Consider the following 19,119-nt stretch of genomic DNA (forward strand, 5'->3'; position numbering starts at 1 on the left):
AAAAAAAAAGATCTCACTATGCCCACCTACTATTACATTGTTTCTTGTATCATTTGGTACTTTGTTGCTAAAACAATGCACTTTGCCCCTGCTCAGTGGCCTTGACATTCTCTGCATCATGTCCTAAAATACCCATAGAAACATTATAAATCTTCATGCTTCCAAACACCCATTTACACCACTCTACACCTGGTACAGAGACCCTGAAAGGTCATTATACTGAGATCACAGATCACCTTATGAGAATACAGAATGATATTTGGCTTACTACTTTAACATTATTTTACCTAAAACATTCTATTACCTCGCAGCCACAAAATTATTTTAGCTTTGTTGGAAGTACAAATGTATGAAATTCCATTTAAATATTTGTATGTACATGAGTCATCTATCATAAATGTTAAAACGGCATCTAGCCGAATGTAATGCACTTTATCCAGATGTAATGCCCAGTCCAGGTTCACAGGTCAAGCAGCTGTCGTGCCTAAATTCCCAATTAGTATAAATCCAAATAGCAAATAAAGATGCAGACTCCCATTCTTTATTGCAGTAGTAGTCAATGATAACATGCATTTGAGGCCTCCAGTTTTGTACACTTTTCCAAGGATGATTATTTAATTGCCCTGCTTTTTTGTACATATTGATCTATGAGTTTCCACCATTATATACAAGTCATGTATTATATCCAAGTCATGTACCATTATGTAGAATAATAATCAATACTTATACCAACTATTGTTTGGTAGCATTATATTCAAATTAGTCATGTCAAGCCAAATTTATTTATATAGCACTTTTTACAACAGTTGTCACAAAGCAGCTTTACAAATGTCCAATTCCAAGGCCCAGTGATTAAGCCAAGGGTGACAGTGGCAAGGAAAAACTCCCTAGAGCATGAGGAAGACTCAAAGGGGGGGGGGGGGGGGGGGGGGGGGGGCAGGCAATTCTCCTCTGGCCGACAACGGACACTACAGTAGTAACAATGTAAACAATAAGGAGCAGAATAAATAGTGAAAGAGAAAAACTAATAAATAGTAATAATGTAAAATGTACTAATATAATGTAAAAATATGCAATCAATGTTTACTCAGGTTTTCTAGAAGTCCTAGTCTGGTCTGGATGGTATGCGTCCTGCATGAGAACGTCCATCAAGAGCAAAGGAGAAGTAGTTGACTGGGGTGGAGCTGTGGTGGGCTATAGGAGGGGCCATCAAGAGGTGGTGGGAGTAGCCATGGCAGCTGAGACGAGTTGAGGCTTAGTAACATCGTGACATCAGGGGTAGGTGTACCTTGGCAGAAAGAGAGAATAGATTATTAGGCATGTCCAGGTACAAGCATGTGTAAATTAGGGAACTATAATGTGCAAAGATGAACTCTGGCAGATCTAGCTATGGCAGCACAGCTAAAAGGAAAGAGCCAGAAGGAAACACAGGCATGAGGGCACCCTGGAACATCAGCACTCCGCCGCTCTCAGTCAACAAACTTGAGTGACAAAACAGAGGTGAAGTGACAGCATCATGACATCCAAGTTTACCATAACTCTCAATGGCCTCAATGCCATGGACCCCCAGATCTACACCTAAGATTGGAAGTAGTTAACAAAATGCCTGACTGTACAGATAGGTTTTCAGCCTAGCATTAAATACTGAGACTTTGTCTCAGTCGTGAACATTTACAGGAAGGTTATTCCATAGTGTGGAAGCTTTATAGGAAAAGGCTCTACCCCTGCGGTAGATTTTCTTATTCTTGGTACTAATAAAGGGCCCGCACCTTCTGAGCTAAGCAGACGTGGTGGGCTGTAATGCACTAGGAGTTCTCTAAGGTACTGTGGGGCAAGGCCATTCAGTGCTTTGAAGTTCATTAGAAGTATTTTATAATCAATACAAAAGTTTACTGGGAGCCAGTGTAACGTAGCTAAGATCGGAGTAATGTGATCAAAAACTCAAGGTGCTGCATTTTGAACTAGTTGGAGCTGGTTTATGCACTTAGTGGTACAGCCAGATAGTAAAGTATTAAAGTAGAGCAATCTTGAAGTGATAAATGCATGGACTAGCTTTACTGCATCAGGTGAGGAGAGTATGTTCCTAATCTTTGCAATGTTCCTGAGGTGGAGAAAGGCAGTCCTATAAATATTATTTACATGAGCTTTGAACGAGAGATTGGGATCCATAATCACTTGAAGATCTTTAACTGTTAGAGAAGATGTGATTGGAAGACCATTGAGGTTCACTGAGTAATTAGAGAGCAAGGACCTAGCTGTCTGTGGGCCTAATAGAAGAACCTCTGTTTTGTCAGGATTAAGTGAGAGAAGGTTTCTCAACATCCATTGTCTGACATCCTTTATGCATTCCTCAGTAATACTAAAATAAGATTATTCTCTTAAAAAAAAAAAAAAAAAAAAAAAATCACTCTGCTCATCAACTATTGATAACATTGTTTCCTGCACCATTTGGTACTTGTTGCTAAAACAATCTGCTTTGCTACTGCTCAGTTGCCTTGACGTTATCTGCACCATGTCCTAAGATAGCCATAGAAACATTATAAATCTTCATGCTTCCAAACACACATTTACACCACTCTACACCTGGTACAGAGACCCTTAAAGGTCATTATACTGAGATCACAGATCACCTTATGAGAATACAGAATGATATTTGGCTTACTACTTTAACATTATTTTACCTAAAACATTCTATTACCTCGCAGCCACAAAATTATTTTAGCTTTATTGGAAGTACAAATGTATGAAATTCCATTTAAATATTTGTATGTACACGAGCCATCTATCATAAATGTTAAAACGGCATCTAGCTGAATGTAATGCATTTTATCCAGATGTAATGCCCAGTCCAAGTTCACAGGTCAAGCAGCTGTCGTGCCTAAATTCCCAATTAGTATAAATCCAAATAGCAAATAAAGATGCAGACTCCCATTCTTTATTGCAGTAGTAGTCAATGATAACATGCATTTGAGGCCTCCAGTTTTGTACACTTTTCCAAGGATGATTATTTAATTGCCCTGCTTTTTTGTACATATTGATCTATGAATTTCCACCATTATATACAAGTCATGTATTATATCCAAGTCATGTACCATTATGTAGAATAATAATCAATACTTATACCAACTATTGTTTGGTAGCATTATATTCAAATTAGTCATGTCAAGCCAAATTTATTTATATAGCACTTTTTACAACAGTTGTCACAAAGCAGCTTTACAAATGTCCAATTCCAAGGCCCAGTGATTAAGCCAAGGGTGACAGTGGCAAGGAAAAACTCCCTAGAGCATGAGGAAGACTCAAAGGGGGGGGGGGGGGGGCAGGCAATTCTCCTCTGGCCGACAACGGACACTACAGTAGTAACAATGTAAACAATAAGGAGCAGAATAAATAGTGAAAGAGAAAAACTAATAAATAGTAATAATGTAAAATGTACTAATATAATGTAAAAATATGCAATCAATGTTTACTCAGGTTTTCTAGAAGTCCTAGTCTGGTCTGGATGGTATGCGTCCTGCATGAGAACGTCCATCAAGAGCAAAGGAGAAGTAGTTGACTGGGGTGGAGCTGTGGTGGGCTATAGGAGGGGCCATCAAGAGGTGGTGGGAGTAGCCATGGCAGCTGAGACGAGTTGAGGCTTAGTAACATCGTGACATCAGGGGTAGGTGTACCTTGGCAGAAAGAGAGAATAGATTATTAGGCATGTCCAGGTACAAGCATGTGTAAATTAGGGAACTATAATGTGCAAAGATGAACTCTGGCAGATCTAGCTATGGCAGCACAGCTAAAAGGAAAGAACCAGAAGGAAACACAGGCATGAGGGCACCCTGGAACATCAGCACTCCGCCGCTCTCAGTCAACAAACTTGAGTGACAAAACAGAGGTGAAGTGACAGCATCATGACATCCAAGTTTACCATAACTCTCAATGGCCTCAATGCCATGGACCCCCAGAGCTACACCTAAGATTGGAAGTAGTTAATAAAATGCCTGACTGTACAGATAGGTTTTCAGCCTAGCATTAAATACTGAGACTTTGTCTCAGTCGTGAACATTTACAGGAAGGTTATTCCATAGTGTGGAAGCTTTATAGGAAAAGGCTCTACCCCTGCGGTAGATTTTCTTATTCTTGGTACTAATAAAGGGCCCGCACCTTCTGAGCTAAGCAGACGTGGTGGGTCGTAATGCACTAGGAGTTCTCTAAGGTACTGTGGGGCAAGGCCATTCAGTGCTTTGAAGGTCATTAGAAGTATTTTATAATCAATACAAAAGTTTACTGGGAGCCAGTGTAACGTAGCTAAGATAGGAGTAATGTGATCAAAAACCCAAGGTGCTGCATTTCAAGTTCGGTTTATTCGTCACATACATAGTCATACACAGTATAACACGCAGTGAAATGGTATAACACGCATTTTGAACTAGTTGGAGCTGGTTTATGCACTTAGTGGTACAGCCAGAGAGTAAAGCATTAAAGTAGTGCAATCTTGAAGTGATAAATGCATGGACTAGCTTTACTGCATCAGGTGAGGAGAGTATGTTCCTAATCTTTGCAATGTTCCTGAGGTGGAGAAAGGCAGTCCTATAAATATTATTTACATGAGCTTTGAACGAGAGATTGGGATCCATAATCACTTGAAGATCTTTAACTGTTAGAGAAGATATGTTTGGAAGACCATTGAGGTTCACTGAGTAATTAGAGAGCAAGGACCTAGCTGTCTGTGGGCCTAATAGAAGAACCTCTGTTTTGTCAGGATTAAGTGAGAGAAAGTTTCTCAACATCCATTGTCTGACATCCTTTATGCATTCCTCAATAATACTAAAATGAGATTATTCTCTTTAAAAAAAAAAAAAAAAAAAAAATCTCACTTTGCTCACCAACTATTGATAACATTGTTTCCTGTACCATTTGGTACTTGTTGCTAAAACAATCTGCTTTGCTACTGCTCAGTGGCCTTGACGTTGTCTGCACCATGTCCTAAGATAGCCATAGAAACATTATAAATCTTCATGCTTTCAAACACACTTTTTCTCTACACCAGGTACAGAGACCCTGAAAGTTCATTATACTGAGATCACAGATCGCCTTATGAAAATAGAGGATGATATTTGGCTTACTACTTTAAAGTTCTTTTACCTGAAACATTCTACCTCACAGCCACAAAGTGTTATCAGGCTAAACTGTAGCTTGAGCACAGTAAAATAAAACATATGAGGCTTATCATTTCATAATCACCAAATGGTTAGCAAATATTTTACTCTTAAATATTAGAATACAATTATTTCAAGCACCAAGTAGTGTCGTTTTTAAATCACAAATTATTTTATACAAAATTATTTTAGTTTTATTAATATTTTTTATGACTAATCAAACCATTTAATTTGACAATATTGATTTTAGACCTTGGTAAACATTAGATATGAACCATCTTTAAAAAATAGCCAATTACATATATTGTCAACTTTGTGAACTCCACAAAGCCATAGAAGCATAATCTTACCAATTTAAAAGGTTAAAGTTGTTGAATAAGTTTGATGGCATGACCCATCCAAGTGCTTGATATCCCATGGCTGCTCACATAGTCACATAGCATAGCATAGTTCCTTACATATACATTTATGGTATTAACAGTGACTTACAAGTGACTTAGTCTAGAAAAACATCTTTAGTTAGTATAAAATACCCATAAAATGAGTTCCAGCTAATTCATTTCAAACGTTAGCACTGAAATGTAGGATGAGACATGCAATGCAATATAATATGGTACTAAACAACAACAACAACAACAACAACAACAAAACTACACAATCTGAGTGCAATTATAAGACAGTTCAAATGCAAAAATAGGAAGAGTACATGATTAAGTTACATTAGGTTCCTTTATCCCTGCTCAAACAGACATGATTCAGCTGGGTGTGTTAGAGCAGGAAAATCACCAAACTGTGCAGGATTCCAGCCCCCAGGCTTGAAATCTTCAGGATCTGTTTTGCCTGAGTCATCACATACAGTATATATCATTATGGCCATATATTAACTTCCACAATATCTGATTTCTTTCCTATCACATGCAAGTTCATCACCAAGTCCACTACAACAGCTCATGCCCTTTAGATATGCTGATATGTGTTCCCTTTACAAATGCTTATGCCTACGTCTAGTTCTATATGCTCAGAGAGAGAAGCCTTTAACTCTTCCCCCTGGTCCTTCTCTCCTGTTAACAGACATAGTTGTAATAACTGACCAAAGTACAAAATCAGTACTTTTACCTGTCAGTCTCAAATACTTTTTACATGAATTCTCATATACTTGCTTTAAAGCATACAACATTATGCATAAACTCTGCGTATTCTCCATTCAATTAACACCATGTCCCAAAAAGACACCTTCATGGCAAAACAAAAGGACAAAGAAAAATGATTGAAAAATGTAATACTGCGCCATATTTTTGTTGTCTGAGATTTCTCTCCACATGAAGTCTTCTGAGTGTCTAGAAAGTTACATATATTGATCTTTATATAGTATGGTCATTTTATAGTTATTTTCTTTTCCTCAGGTCTTAGTTTTTTCCTTGTCATACTGCTAGATATTTTTGATTTTGTTCAACTTTTACATTAAAATTACATTTAATTGCTAAATATGCTTTACTTAGACTTACTTTCATTCATAAGGCCATTTAAAAATAAAACTTGCAATAATGCTTTTGATTATTAATATATATATATATATATATATATATATATATATATATATATATATATATATATATATAATATTACAAATATATAATATATTTTGAAGTAATTTAAACAAATTATAGTTACTTGCTAATCTTGCTAAACTAGGCCCTGCTGCATTTTCAGTATTCATTATGTTAATGCACTAGGAAGTGAAATTTAGGCTACTGTGCAAACATACAATTTGGTTTGTTTTGCCCCTGTCCAAAGTTTATTTTATATGACTAAGGCAATAGATGATGCTCATTAAAATCAAAAAGGTCAAAATAACATAAAAGGCGTTATTTAATGAACGCTATCTTTCTGGCGCGCGTGCTTAGGCACACACAAGAAGTCTGCAGATTCGGAAAGGCCAACTAGTGAGGACAGGCGTTGATTGGACGAAAGGCTATTGGGAGTCAAAGCGGATTGGACCAGAGTCGCTCGAATGATCGGTTTGGAGCTCAGGAGAGTACGCGGAATGCTGCCTGTGACTATGAATGAGACGACCAGCGGCTGAGCGAGGGATAACAGGGGCAACGGTCCGTTAGGATACACCTTTTTATCAGGAAGGACTGAGTCCAGTTAAATGTGATTCTCTGAACGGGTGAGTATCCTGCATTTCTGATTGCACGAACGTTTAACTCTCCTTGCATAGACTTGCTGGATATCTAAATGTGCAATTTGTTTTGTAACTTATTGTCACGATGTCTCAAATGCAATATGTATAAGATTGTCAAGAGCATTAAATTGTTTGTGTTTTAATTACAAATCAATTTTGTTCTGCAAATTCGCGTAGTCTGTCTCTGACTTCGTGGCGTTATAATGCATGAAACAGCCGCCTTCAGGTGGAAGGAACTTCAGAGGTTTATGAACACAAAGAACATCATGAACACATCACTTCCACGTAGCATTTGCAGCGGTTGCTTACACGATTTAGCACGTCTTATCATGAGATATAATGCGCTTCATGAATTTAAATGGTAGGCTATATATTTTCTGTAGGTTTATGGCTCATTTTAGTGTAAAAAGAAAACATGATTCTACATGTTAGCACTGTATTGGGAATGCTTCAACAATGACGCTGCCAAATAAGTCTACAATACAAATGTAATGAATAAAAGCCAGGAGTTATAGGCTAGGCACATATGGAACAAGCTGGTTGAATCGGCAAATCCTTGCTGCCGACTGAGGAGTCGGGTTTCTGTGTCTTCCAATTGCCTTTCATTAGGCCTATTAATAGGAGCATTATCTGAAAATATATTATTTTTCTCCAGCAGCCTAAATAAACGGCTTTTGTGATAATTAGTTTGAGTAAATTCGAAAACAATTACATTCTCTTTACTTAATACCTTATAGCCTAAACCACAAGGAGCATACAGACTAGTACCTGTGTGGGGTAAAACAAGACAAAAACAAGAAACACAGAATAAGTAGATTATTCCACACAATATCCTAATGGCAGAACACTTGAAATGAGATATTATTTTAAACCGCGTGATGTTGTAGTTATTGCTAGCAACATTACACGCTTTTTAACAGAGTTGACAGCGAAGTGCCATAAGACTATGGGTGGAGGAGGACATCAGACTGACCAGCTGTCGGCAGGAGACCGTGGGCCGTACGCGGTGTACACCTGGGAAGAGGTGCAGAAACACAGCCGCCGTGGCGACCAGTGGGTGGTCGTGGAAAGAAAGGTGTACAACGTTAGCGAGTGGGTTAAGAGACATCCTGGAGGCCGCAGAGTAATCGGCCATTACGCTGGAGAGGATGCTACGGTAACACACCCGAAAACCTGTCTCTTCAGTAGTCAGTTGTTGTTTTAAATGTTATTTGTATGTATAAATATCCTACTGTTATGCTGCCTAGGATGTTAAGACTACACAGTAGCCCATCAACAAAACAATGGCGCTTCTGTCTCTATATAAAATGAACGAAATTGTAACATTCTACAGGAAGCATTTACGGCATTTCATCCTGATCAGCGATTGGTGCGGAAGTTTCTGAAACCTCTACTGGTTGGAGAGTTGGCTCCTTCAGAGTCCAGTGAGGATCACAAGAAAAACGTAAGTTGTGCCAAGAATCTGTCTGTTCCACGAACCAACAAATGTATAAGTTGAGGGGATACACAGTAAGTTCTACACGGGCTACACAAAAATGATAAATGTAACCCCGCTACATTTCCCCCCTATTTATGGTTGTGATCTGATGTGGCATTTTTTTTCATGCAGCAGAACTGCTAAACCATTAACGTTAAAAAAAAAAAGCACTGGAAGTGCAAATAAAACTCAGCAGATGCAATTTACACTAAGTATAAATAACACCATTGCATTATCTACACAAATTTATACAGTATCATTGAAGTATTTACACTACATAGTGTAAATGGCATCTGCAGTTACTGTTTACATTAAATGTAAATGTCAACATCATTCTATTCACACTTAGAGATGACTCAATATTAGTATGCAGTGTTGCTACACTTAGTGTATTAAGTGTAAACAGAATGGTATACACAAAGTGTGCATATATATATATATATATATATATATATATATATATATATATATATATATATATATATATATATATATATATATAAACATGATTTCCAGAACAATATATACAGCATATATAATAATAATGACATTTAAAATAAATTTTAATTGCCCCCACAACATATTAATAAAATCTAGTGCTCAGCATACATGACAACGTCTTCAGGACATCATAGGTGGCTGCCTCTTGTAGCTGGGTATGAGAACACCAAGTGCATACAAGTCATCCAAAGATCAAGTAATGGGTGGCTTTGAAGACCTCTGAGGAATCTACAATCTAAGATAGTCAATATTTGTTTAACATAGCATAATAACATTATTTCATTATTTTGATACCTTCAATGTATCAAAAATAATGTAGAAAATATGAAAAATAAACTAGAGTAGGTGTGTCCAAACTATTGACTGGTACTGTGAATAAGATATTCTTAAGCCCAACTTGACTTATTGAGTCTACAGTTTCATCAGTCTGCTCCTATTCAAGATTCTGGTGCTAAATTTTATATGTGGAAGTCTGAGATTCCATCAGTGTGTAATCGACACATGATTTACTAGGCAGAGTTAGTGCAAATAGCCCTGTGGTTGATGTCATTTTCATTTAGTACAAATAGACACACTGATAGAGTTCAATTAGCCAGGGTACATTAAACAGACTAGTATCCCTCACAAAATAGCAATATCAACCACAATGCATGTCAATTCCACATACCCTATTGGTTGTAGAAAGAGCAGCATGTTATTAAATAACTGGAACATACAATATAACCTAATTTTGTATTATAATTTAATATAGCTAACGTTTATTTTAAGGGTGCATAGGTGAAAATGTCACAGAAAACCTTCTAGTAAGTAGGCCTGCTGTATTAAACGTATCTGTAACTGCAGTAATTAATTTGTATTTTTGTACTCTCAAGCTAGAGGGTTTGTCACTGAAGTTCACACAATACCACAACATGCCAGAAAACTTGCAGATGGCAGGTGTGATGTCATCAGTGGTGGAGTGCTGGGAAAGGTCCCTGGAAGTAGTGGCCAGAAGGAACTCACAAATGAGACACAGACCTTTTATTTTGGCATACCGGAGTCCATAGTGTCAATGACAAGTTTTTACTGCCCCTGAATCTTTGAAAGTTAGAAAGTGTCAGGTATTTCCACCATGCCGTCTTTGTCTCCAATATACAATTTAAACTGATCTAATGACAATAAGAACATCCCGAAGCAAACAAGCAAGCAAAAAAAAAAAAAGTCAGTGTGATCACTTTTATCCCCATTCACACAAACTAACCAGATGAGAAGGGCTGCATCACCATGGTTGCATCACCATCTCTTTGCTTGCCCCCCTATGGAGTCACTGCCTTTGGAGAACATATCTCACAATTTGTTTCTCAAGCTCATTTCGGAGCCATGAAAGTTCAGACCCATATATGTGAGCACGACAGTTTAGTTAATCTCTGAGGAAAAAGTCTGCTATAGAAACCTAGGGCAGTCCTAAACATAAATAAGCTGCTCACTCAGTCATATTGTGTAGACGTTTTCTCTGCTCAGCCTGTGCTAGCAAATGGATGTCAGGGTTTATAAGGCTGTGAATGCGTGTGACTCCTGTTGGCTACCACGTTTCTTTCATCTGCACAATAACATGTCTGTATGTGCTGCCACCTGCTGCATTTTAGTGGCATTACAGTTTGGCCCAGTTTGTCTGACCCCAGTCTCTTTTCCAGCCTTTCTTGTCACACTCAAAGGTTCCATTCCAGTGCAGATCACAGATCCATGAAACTGGATAAAATAGAGTGTTTTCAATGTTTTGCTCCTGTTTCTCACAATCACACCTTTTTATCTTTAGTATCATTTGCTTCCTTCACAACATAATATCATGTCTTGCATTCTCTCTCTCGCTCACTCACTGTTTCTTACTCTCTTTATGTCTCAGGCTGCTATAGTGGAAGATTTCCGGGCCTTGAAGGAGCAGCTGGAGGCAAAGGGCTTGTTCCGCACTAACCCCCTGTTCTTCGTCCTACACCTGGGTCACGTTTTGCTCTTGGAGGCCCTGTCTTTAGCACTGCTGTGGAACTGGGGCAGTGGCTGGATTAACACAATTCTATGTATTTTATTGCTGGCCACTGCACAGGTAGGAGGCCTTCACTGAAATCTTTAACCCTAAATTAGTGTCAGGGCATTTTCTCTGTTTTTGCATATTTTCTTAAATTTGAAAAAAAAAAAAAGGTACTTCCTTAGAACATAATACCTATATGTTTCATATCAAAATGTACAGAGTAATCTCAGCTTTCTTCCTAATGAGGTACAATTTGACCTAGAGCACTGTATCAAGAGATAATATGGCCCTAAATCTGAAAATATGAGGTCAGATTTTAGAAAGTTTTCATGTCTCATGTGAAAACATACCTTTACTCGTGCAAGAATTGTTTTGGTGTTTGAAATAAGTTTACCAAAGTGTTTGGTGGGAAAAGGTAGTGGAAAACATAAATAAAATAGTATAGAAATGTATAATAAATGTCTAAAAATGTCTAAAATGACATTTTGTACAATCTTATTGAGTAAAGTATGGTCTGTCACTCTACTTTCACCAAATCTTAGAGGGACTGAGATAAAATGTGACTGAACAAGGAATTTAAATTACACATCATGGAGCGTAAATATATCAAACTTCATGTGTGCAAGTGAAAAAATGAGCATTACAACAACTATAACCAAAAATAGAAAAGTGTAAACTGTACAAAACAGTATTTAGTATGTCCCCCCCCAAAAAACCCCCCAAATATTCATTTACTAAAGGACTGTCAATTTTGTCTTGTTTCACAAATCAATTTTATGCATTTTGCAGAAGCTGCATTTAGCTAGCCAGCTAATAGCAGACTGTATCGGTGAGCAGTAAGGAGGCAGACGCATGTGCGGAGAAGAGCAAGATTTATTCAGAGCAAATCCAGAATCAGAGTCATAGTCGTAGTCCAGGGTCATAGTACCAATATGGAGAGTCATAGAATATATAATTAACAAAACAAACACACAGAGGCAAAGACTATGGAAAACTCAGGGCTAAGAAACACGAAGGCTAGGATATCACAAAGGCACGGAGTACAAAGAAACATAACCATTACAATAAACATACAGTCAATGAACAGCTGTGACCATGGCACACAACAGGGTTTAAATACATGAACCAAAGGTAGAAACGAGAGACAGGTGCAAGCAATCAAACAAGGGTTGGAGAAAATGAAACTAAGGCATGGAAACAAAACACACAAGACAGGGAAACCACGGAATCTGGAACCTGGGACGGACTAATCATGACACAGAACTCATGCCTAAATGTGACCATAGCTTAATGTCCCTTTATTTAATTTTATAATCACAGCCACCAATGAAGTGGTCACAGGGACTATAATCAGCTTTAATCAGCTGAAATAAGCTTTTATTGTGTTTTTAGAGGACATAGTGTACAATTATAGTGTACATAGTTTTAGAGGTAATAAAATGTTTTAGATAAAAGAAAGTTAAAGTAGTGAGTCAAATATCATCCTGTATTCTCATAAAGTGGTGTAAAGGAATGGTGGAAAGCATGAAGATTTATCATGTTTCTATGGGTATCTTAGGACATGGTGCAGAGAGCATCAAAACCCCTGAACAGGAGCAAAGCAGATTATTCTGGCTTGTTTTAGCAACAATACCAAGTGATACAAGAAACAATGTTATCAATAGTAGGTGGGCAAGATGAAATCTTTAATAAAAACTTTAAAAAGTATCTCATTTAAATATAATAGTACCAAACTCTAACTGGTATAAGTATTGAATATCAATTTGCATAATGGTTATTTATAACTTTAAAGCCAGCTAATTTGAATTTAGGAACAACATGATGATGATGATGATGATGATGTTGATGATGATATTCTTACATGAATAACCTTAGAATTAAACTTTCCATGCCTCTCATGTAGTCTCAGGCAGGCTGGCTGCAGCATGACTTTGGCCACCTGTCAGTCTTCAAAAGCTCCCGTTGGGATCACCTAGTACACAAATTCGTCATTGGACATCTAAAGGTACCAGATTATGATACAGTGATACAGTGATACATTGACAGTACGCTTTTAATCTAATAATGCAAAAAGCTAAATATAAGATTATTTAAAGACAATGAAAAGGTGCAGTAGGCACCTTGTATGGCAGTGTATCAAACTCTCTGCCTGTTCATGTGTATATATCTGTGTGTGTGTGTGTGTGATCATATAGGGGGCCTCTGCAAACTGGTGGAATCATCGTCACTTTCAACATCATGCTAAGCCCAATGTGATTAGTAAGGACCCTGATGTCAATATGCTGAAATTACTGGTGCTGGGGAATGTAGAGCCCGTGGAGGTAAAGTCATTAAATTCATGCAAATATACACTTATTTTATTACCATGATCTATTTCTGTGGGGATACTGATGCTGTAGTTCATAATACTGTCACTGCTCTTTGGTTTCAATAGGTAGTAGTACGTGACGTTCCTTCACATGTAGAAGCTTTACAGCTTTTACACTGCTTGCAAAAGCTTCTGTATGATTTCTGCACAATCATACAGTCCTCCCCTCTTTCCCTTTTCAGTATGGGATAAAAAAATTGAAGCACATGCCCTACAATCATCAGCACAAGTACTTCTTCCTGAGTATGTTATTTATTACTATAACATTACTGATCCATACAAATGCATTAGTGCATTTTTTTAATGAGCTGTATTTCAGTTTTGAAATTAAACCCTCCTCTCTCTTTCTTTCTCTCTCTCTCTCTCTCTCTCTCTCTCTCTCTCTCTCTCTCTCTCTCTCTCTCTCTCTCAGTTGGTCCTCCTCTGCTCATACCAGTGTACTTCAACATACACATTTTGCAGACTATGTACATTCAACGGGACTGGGTGGTAAGTTGCCATGATAGCTCCTTATCTAATAAAGATGTTGTGAAGCATGTATGTGGGACCCTAGTCCTTGGTTGCTTTTTAGTTGTGTGGTTTATTTCTTCTTCTCTGCTGAGGACTTTGCATGGTACCTGACCTACTATGCACGCTACTTCTCATGTTATGTTCCCTACTATGGATTCCTGGGATCAATAGTGCTTCTCACCATTGTGAGGTAAGAATTCTATCATCTTGTTCTTGCACTTTATTTCAGACAATATCACCTCCACTGCTTCCCAATCATAAACATACAAGTAAAACGAAACATTTCACCATATTAATGCATTTGTAATGCATGTGTAATATGCAGATTTTTAGAGAGCCATTGGTTTGTATGGGTGACCCAAATGAACCACATCCCCATGGAGATTGACCATGAGCAACACGATGAGTGGCTCACCATGCAGGTATGTTCTTGGTTCAGTGTCCAGAGTGATGCTTCTTTTGGTTGGGCAGCTTAAGCTTTTGTTCTGCTTCAAAGCCCTGGCAATAACCACAAAGCCGAGATTTTTAAAAGAGCTTCACAGATGGTTTGTGAATGGAGAATTCCTTCTGATCCTATTCTACTGGAATCTATAATCTGTTTTTTTAAACTTCAAAAATGCTGCAAAAAACTTTAAAAAATAGGGCTGACTATTTTTATGATCTTTTCTTTAGTTGAAAGCCACCTGTAATGTTGAGCAGTCATTCTTTAATGACTGGTTCAGTGGCCACCTTAACTTCCAAATCGAGCACCAGTGAGTATAACAGTATTGCTTGTTTTGGGGTTATGTGCATATATATGTGTGCATGTATGTGTGCATGTATGTGTGTGTGTGTGCGTGTGTGTGAGTCTAGACTAATATGCCTATAAACTCCCGTCATCTGCTGTTTTTTTCTTTTTTCCCCACCAGCCTATTCCCCACAATGCCTCGTCATAACTATGTCCATGCAGCCCCTATGGTGCGAGAGCTCTGTGAGAAGCATGGCGTGCAATACCAAGTCAAAGGCCTATGGGAGGCCTGGTGTGACATCGTCAGGTATCCTACCTCCACCTCCATCTGCTGCTTATACCATTTCTAAATGCCCTGGTATATAAATACCCTAATAGATTCTTTCAGAAGATTCTCTATAGCTAGAGATTCCATGGGTAAAAAAAAATTAAATTAAATTAGTTCCACATTGTTTGAGATTGTACAGTAAGAGATCATTGAAGGCTGATGTGGTACTAAGGGCTTTGTGAAACCTGCCTTTTTTCAGGTCTTTGAGGACATCAGGCAAGCTGTGGCTAGACGCCTACCTTCACAAATAACCATCAGCACACCTCTGACTCAGTGAATGTGCACAACAACTTCTATTGTCTTTACTATCCCACAACCCAAAATCCCCTTTTCGGGTTATTTGACCCAACAGTCTTGTTTTGTGACAGTTAGGAATGACCACTGGAAATGAGTACTGGATTCACTTCAAATGTCCATGTCCCCATGGTCCATTGTCAAATTGTCCCAGTGTCATGTATACTGGAATTGTAGTATGAATTATAGTGCTTGGTTTGGACCACATCAGGTAGACATGAATGCTTTTTAAATGCTGGACTTCAAGACTTTCCAACTTTACAGTGCTGTAATATTATTATAACTTTTTCATAGTTTTTCAATACTACTTTTCAAACTTTGTGTTAAACAGTTTTCCTTGATCGTATATATGAATCAAGAGTGTCAGAGTACAATTAGTTGTGGTAGCATTTGGTGTCTTAATATTGGGTTTTGGTAGATTAATAATTAAATTTTAAGACATTTCAGTTTTCTCTATTTGGCAGGGCTGTTTTTTCCACTGCATACACTCCTGTGACTACCCATATTATGACTAATGTGAGAAAGAAATACTTGTAACAGAAAGTACACATCTTACCACTAACTCTAACTTTCAGCTACAACTGTCAGTGTAACACTGGCATTAAAACCTCATGGACATTTTGCAAATAAAACCAGGCGCTAAGAGCAAAAACCAACTCCTCAGAACAGAGAAAGAAACCTATTCCATGTGTGATAAATGTGTGAGCGTAATTTATTATGTTCTCGCATCATTCTTTCATGACAAAAATCAGCACTTGAACATGCATCTTAGAGCAAGCATAGGGGCAGTATATACATAAGTACTCTTGTATTATTTTAAACAAGATCGAAGTGGAACAAATTGATGTGTAACACAAGTCACATATACCACGTACAATTATTGTGCTATTCCATTAGAAAATATTAATTCCAGGCATAAATATTGATCAGTTCTGTTTGCCACTGCTGTAAATTATTCCCTTTCTCTCAGACACAGGTTTTGTACAGAGGTGCATATTGTAAAGCTTATATTCTCAGCATAACACAACAGGCGTATAGAAACAATTTATATAGAGTAATTAAAATAAAGCCTTTTCTAAACAATAAATAAATAAATCAACATACATATATATATATATATATATATATATATATATATATATATATATATATATATATATATATATATATATATTTATAAATATAAATATAGATATAGAGAAGCAGAGAATCACCTGGTAAGAGCTGTGGGCATCGTATGTGAGTCGCATTATATTTTTGCTTGAAGCAACTTACAACATCTTTGCAAGTCTGCAAAACCTTGGACGGTGGGTAGGTGGAGATCCTGAAGCATATTTTATCAGTAGATCCTGAAGCATATTTTATCAGTATGTAATTTAGTTTGTCGCAGGGATTATATCGCATGGAGACAATCGGGTGCTTAGCTCATTAACATGTTTATTTGATAAGTAAACTCCTTGTACAGCAATATGAATAGGTTTGTGCACAAGAGGCAGTGTATTGGAGAGTGAGTGCAGGCTATAAATATTGGTAGATTGGTTGTAGAACGAGATTTGAAATTGGTAGCAAATGTAGGCTTTGTGGCTGAAGGGAGAGAATGTGGGTGGCAGGCATATATAAGGGCCAGTTGAGATAGGTGCTAGGGGATTTGAAACTAGGTCTGTCATCTTTGCTTGTAGAATTTTGTTTTAGAGGTATATACCAAGGGGAGCTGTGAAGAAATTATCGTTGGTAGCTGAAAGGGCTGGTCAGTGGATGTGGATGAGGAAATGCATTATAAGGATTGAATGGTTGAGGTCATTTGGTGTCTCAGGTACATGGAGGACTGAGTGAATGAACTGTTTTATGTCATTGTCACATCTAATATAGTAGATCTGGATGGAACTGGTGGCACTGTGCATGGTGCCACTGAGGCTGGTTATGGCCTTAGTCACCAGGGAGGCCAGTTTGAATCTTCCATGCTGGGGAATGCATTCGTGGCATAGTAGATAAAATCCTGGCAGCACTGAGAAGGCATTAATGGTGCTAGTGGGGCAGGGTATAGACTTTGTCACCAAGGAGGCCAACTTGGGTTTATCTCTAATGAGGTGTATGTGGTTTGTTTGAAAGTACGCTAAGAAGGGGGTGGGAGAGGAATTCCAGACCTCATTGTTGAGCCTTCTGGAGGTGTCATGGGCTTAATTCAGATGAAGATGAACACAGATGAAGGGAGATGCCTACTTGATAACCCCTGTGAAAAGCTTGTGATGTTGGAATTTTCTATTATAAAGTGAGTGGACTGGGCCCTATGTGAAACTCTAATGGCTTGGCACAGGACATTTGAAATTTTAGCCTGTGTATAATTGCAATAGATGTAACCAAATGTAGACTATTTGATAGTTAGGAGAGATAAAAAGATAAAGTAGGACTGTGCACTTGATCATAGGAAATGCTAAATTTCTGTCATCTTCTATTGTTAGTATGGGTCTTCATTAGCGATGCCAGAGTGCAGTCTGATTGACATATTGAGGTGAGCATGCTCAGTTGGTGGAGGAGGCGATCTTCTCCTGCTGTTTCTTCATGACCTCCTGCAGTTCAGAGTCCCCTCGGCTCTTCTGCCAGACAAAGGAAATTATTGGGAATTATTCTGATTTGTGACTCAAGATGGAACTTGGGCAGGAAAAGCTCATTCTACATTAGTAAAACAGTAAATTGTTTTGTGCTACTGTATTATCTGATATTTACATATGTGGTAGGTTCACTCAAGATCAGATATTTTAAAAAATTATTCTAGGACTCTCCAGTGGGGGAGATAATAAAACAAAAAATGAAAGGATCAAAACTGAAATAAAATAGCATGTGGCACATAACAGTTAGATTTTAGCCTACTGAAAGCAAAGTGTGTATAAGGCATTTAACACCTGTATGTTCAAGGAAGCAGGTGAGTTATCTGTTACTTTAAGTTATCTGTTACTAGCTGAAGTGTGAAGCATAGCTGACCTCTAGCTGCGCTTTCTGCACAGTGATCTGACTGTAGACACGAGACCCTTCATCTCCACACACGGCCTTCAGCTCCTCCTTATTAAGGGAAAACAGCTGAGCTCCACTCAGAATACCCAAACACTCCACCGTCCTGGGAGATATTCAGACAGTTTCACAGATGTTAACTCACATACACACCTATACACAAACAGATTTAGGTGCATAGGTGCGCTCTTAAGCCAGTGATCTGACAAAGAATAAATGAATGTAAATGACTGCCATTTTACACTGATGATAGATTCTCACACAACTCAGACATGCAACCATATAGACTCACGGTTTGGAGAAATATTTGGCATTGAGCCAGTTTGTGACTTCAGCAGGAGAGGAGTCAAAGGTGAGGGGGACGGTAGGGTTGGTGTGACGCTCCACTCTGAAGTTGCGAGTTGGGGGCTGGTTCTTACTCTCTGTGAGCCGCTTCAGCAGCTCATCATTCATTTCATCCATTGACTTTGTGCGATCTGAGCAAGAGAGAGAGAGAGTGGGTGGATGTAAAAAGCAGCTTGGTAAAACCTTCTCTTAGTTGTCTATATTGGATATCATACCATAATGACTA

The 19,119-nt window shown here is 38.0% G+C and overlaps 2 protein-coding genes across 7 annotated transcripts in view; one reads left to right on the plus strand and one right to left on the minus strand.

Annotated features, from left to right (window-relative positions):
* The first annotated feature begins 7,158 nt into the window (after positions 1–7,158).
* fads2 (fatty acid desaturase 2) lies at positions 7,159–15,988 on the plus strand. Its single transcript, XM_027027273.3, has 13 exons — positions 7,159–7,317; positions 8,253–8,488; positions 8,666–8,776; positions 11,193–11,390; positions 13,219–13,320; positions 13,511–13,636; positions 13,866–13,926; positions 14,096–14,172; positions 14,286–14,383; positions 14,519–14,615; positions 14,866–14,945; positions 15,102–15,227; positions 15,448–15,988. The coding sequence occupies exons 2-13, from the start codon at positions 8,279–8,281 to the stop codon at positions 15,497–15,499; spliced, it is 1,338 nt and encodes a 445-aa protein (XP_026883074.2). The 5' UTR covers positions 7,159–7,317; positions 8,253–8,278; the 3' UTR covers positions 15,500–15,988.
* Positions 15,989–16,231: 243 nt separating this feature from the next.
* Positions 16,232–19,119, minus strand: part of eps8l2 (EPS8 signaling adaptor L2) — a 32,657-nt gene continuing 29,769 nt past the window's right edge. For all 6 annotated transcript variants that reach the window (XM_081712352.1, XM_081712351.1, XM_081712353.1 and 3 more), the window contains 3 exons: positions 18,841–19,024; positions 18,522–18,654; positions 16,232–18,136 (listed from right to left, as the gene is read on the minus strand). In XM_081712352.1, coding sequence (XP_081568478.1) covers positions 18,062–18,136; positions 18,522–18,654; positions 18,841–19,024 — 392 coding nt within the window. In that variant the 3' untranslated portion in view covers positions 16,232–18,061. The remainder of the gene's footprint in view (positions 18,137–18,521; positions 18,655–18,840; positions 19,025–19,119) is intronic.

The sequence above is a fragment of the Electrophorus electricus genome, chromosome 4 (genome assembly GCF_041902795.1).
Source record: "Electrophorus electricus isolate QZ-2024a chromosome 4, ASM4190279v1, whole genome shotgun sequence".
In the NCBI taxonomy this organism is placed as follows: domain Eukaryota; kingdom Metazoa; phylum Chordata; class Actinopteri; order Gymnotiformes; family Gymnotidae; genus Electrophorus; species Electrophorus electricus.

Bases quoted from the DNA above. Each gene is read 5' to 3' on its own strand.
- fads2 (XM_027027273.3), top strand. From the start codon at position 8,279: ATGGGTGGAGGAGGACATCAGACTGACCAGCTGTCGGCAGGAGACCGT. The intron at 13,637-13,865 runs GTAAAGTCATTA...TTCCCTTTTCAG, and splicing joins GGAATGTAGAGCCCGTGGAG to TATGGGATAAAAAAATTGAA. The intron at 14,173-14,285 runs GTAAGTTGCCAT...TTCTCTGCTGAG, and splicing joins ACATTCAACGGGACTGGGTG to GACTTTGCATGGTACCTGAC.